We start from the raw sequence: 1,333 nt of genomic DNA on the forward strand, positions 1-1,333 counted from the left end.
TTTCAGTGCATTTTTGTAAGGTGGAAATTAGGTTCTTTTTGTTTTTTGGAAGCTGGTTCCCCCAAGAATGAGGATATAGAATATGGAGAAGTTATCAAATAAAAGAGAAGCAGGAAAGAAATGCATGTACTGTATTCCAAGAGAACAGATCAACAGTCCATCGCTGATCTTGCTATTCATAATAAAAACGTTCTCATCTCTTGAGAACTGACTAGAGAACACTGAGGACAAAAGGAATTTCAGTTTTCTTACCAGCAAAGTTAAAGAACTAGATTGACAACCGTTAAAAGCACTTTCTGCCTGTAATGCTTTGACTCTAAGAGATTTCAGCAGAACAAGATCATGATTTTGGGCACTGGGAAATCTTTCAGGTCTGGACAGAGGCACAATGAGAAAAAAAATACTTACCTGAATATGCAACTCGTGGGCCTTAGCGATGCTGCCAAGTTCACCCATCAAAGTCTCAGAGCAGGACAGGGAAAAACGTGGCGTCACTATGGGCTTCACTCTGGAATACTGGTCAGGAAGCAAGAGAGATCATGGACATGCAGCGTACTCCACAACGCCTATCACACAGCCAGTTAATTTTATATCTTCATTTCTGAGGGCAGGTCCCAATTCTATGAGTCTTTTCCACAGAAACAACTCACAGATGAGAATAACGTGTAATATATTCTACAGCACCAAGACCAGCAGGAGAAAGACCTAGGAAAGACTTCTCCCCTCACATTAAAGCTCAGAGGAGGTCCAGCGGGGGGCCTTGCTGAAGAGGACTGGAGGCGGAAAGAGAAGTTAGAGGACAGCACTGGGGAAACCACCAGCGAAGCGCGAGCCTATTTCCCTTTCCCCACCTTGAGGAGATACGCTGGCCACAGCTTACTGGGCCGCAGGGTTGGCTCTAGTGCCACCTAGGGTGAGAGGCTGGGCACGAGGGAAGGACACAGAGAGGGGTGGTGAGGAAAAGGCTCTACGAAGTTCCACCTAATTCTTCCCAGGTTAGTTTAAAAGAAATTCTGGTGATTCTTGTAAATGTCACTCAGATCGTAAAAGTGATAAGGGAAAGGTCAAGTTAGCCAGTCGGACAGATGATCTCCTGGAACCGTGAGCTGGCCTGCTGGGCTAGACCCAGGAAATAGCTTCATCTGCAGTGGCTCACCAATGCCAGGACACTGCCAAAGGCAAGTGGCCAAATCTCTTCAGCATCTGAAAGGCCGCACACAGGTGAGCAGGGCAGCCAGTGCACAGCAGACACTAGAATCTTTTCATTATATAACTGATACTTTGCACCCTTTGATCAATATCTCCCCATGTAACTGAAAAATCTGACTTCTGG

General features: G+C 45.8%; 1 protein-coding gene across 1 annotated transcript in view; it reads right to left on the minus strand.

The window, feature by feature from the left end:
- The window catches only part of Gda (guanine deaminase), a gene marked incomplete in the record, with an annotated part of 67,026 nt that overhangs the window by 21,949 nt on the left and 43,744 nt on the right, over nt 1–1,333 (minus strand). Inside the window, 1 exon segment of the mRNA XM_005388518.2 lies at nt 409–516. Within this exon segment, the coding sequence (XP_005388575.1) occupies nt 409–516 (108 nt within the window).

This window comes from Chinchilla lanigera, unplaced genomic scaffold, assembly GCF_000276665.1.
Source record: "Chinchilla lanigera isolate Chin_1 unplaced genomic scaffold, ChiLan1.0 scaffold00033, whole genome shotgun sequence".
NCBI lineage: Eukaryota > Metazoa > Chordata > Mammalia > Rodentia > Chinchillidae > Chinchilla > Chinchilla lanigera.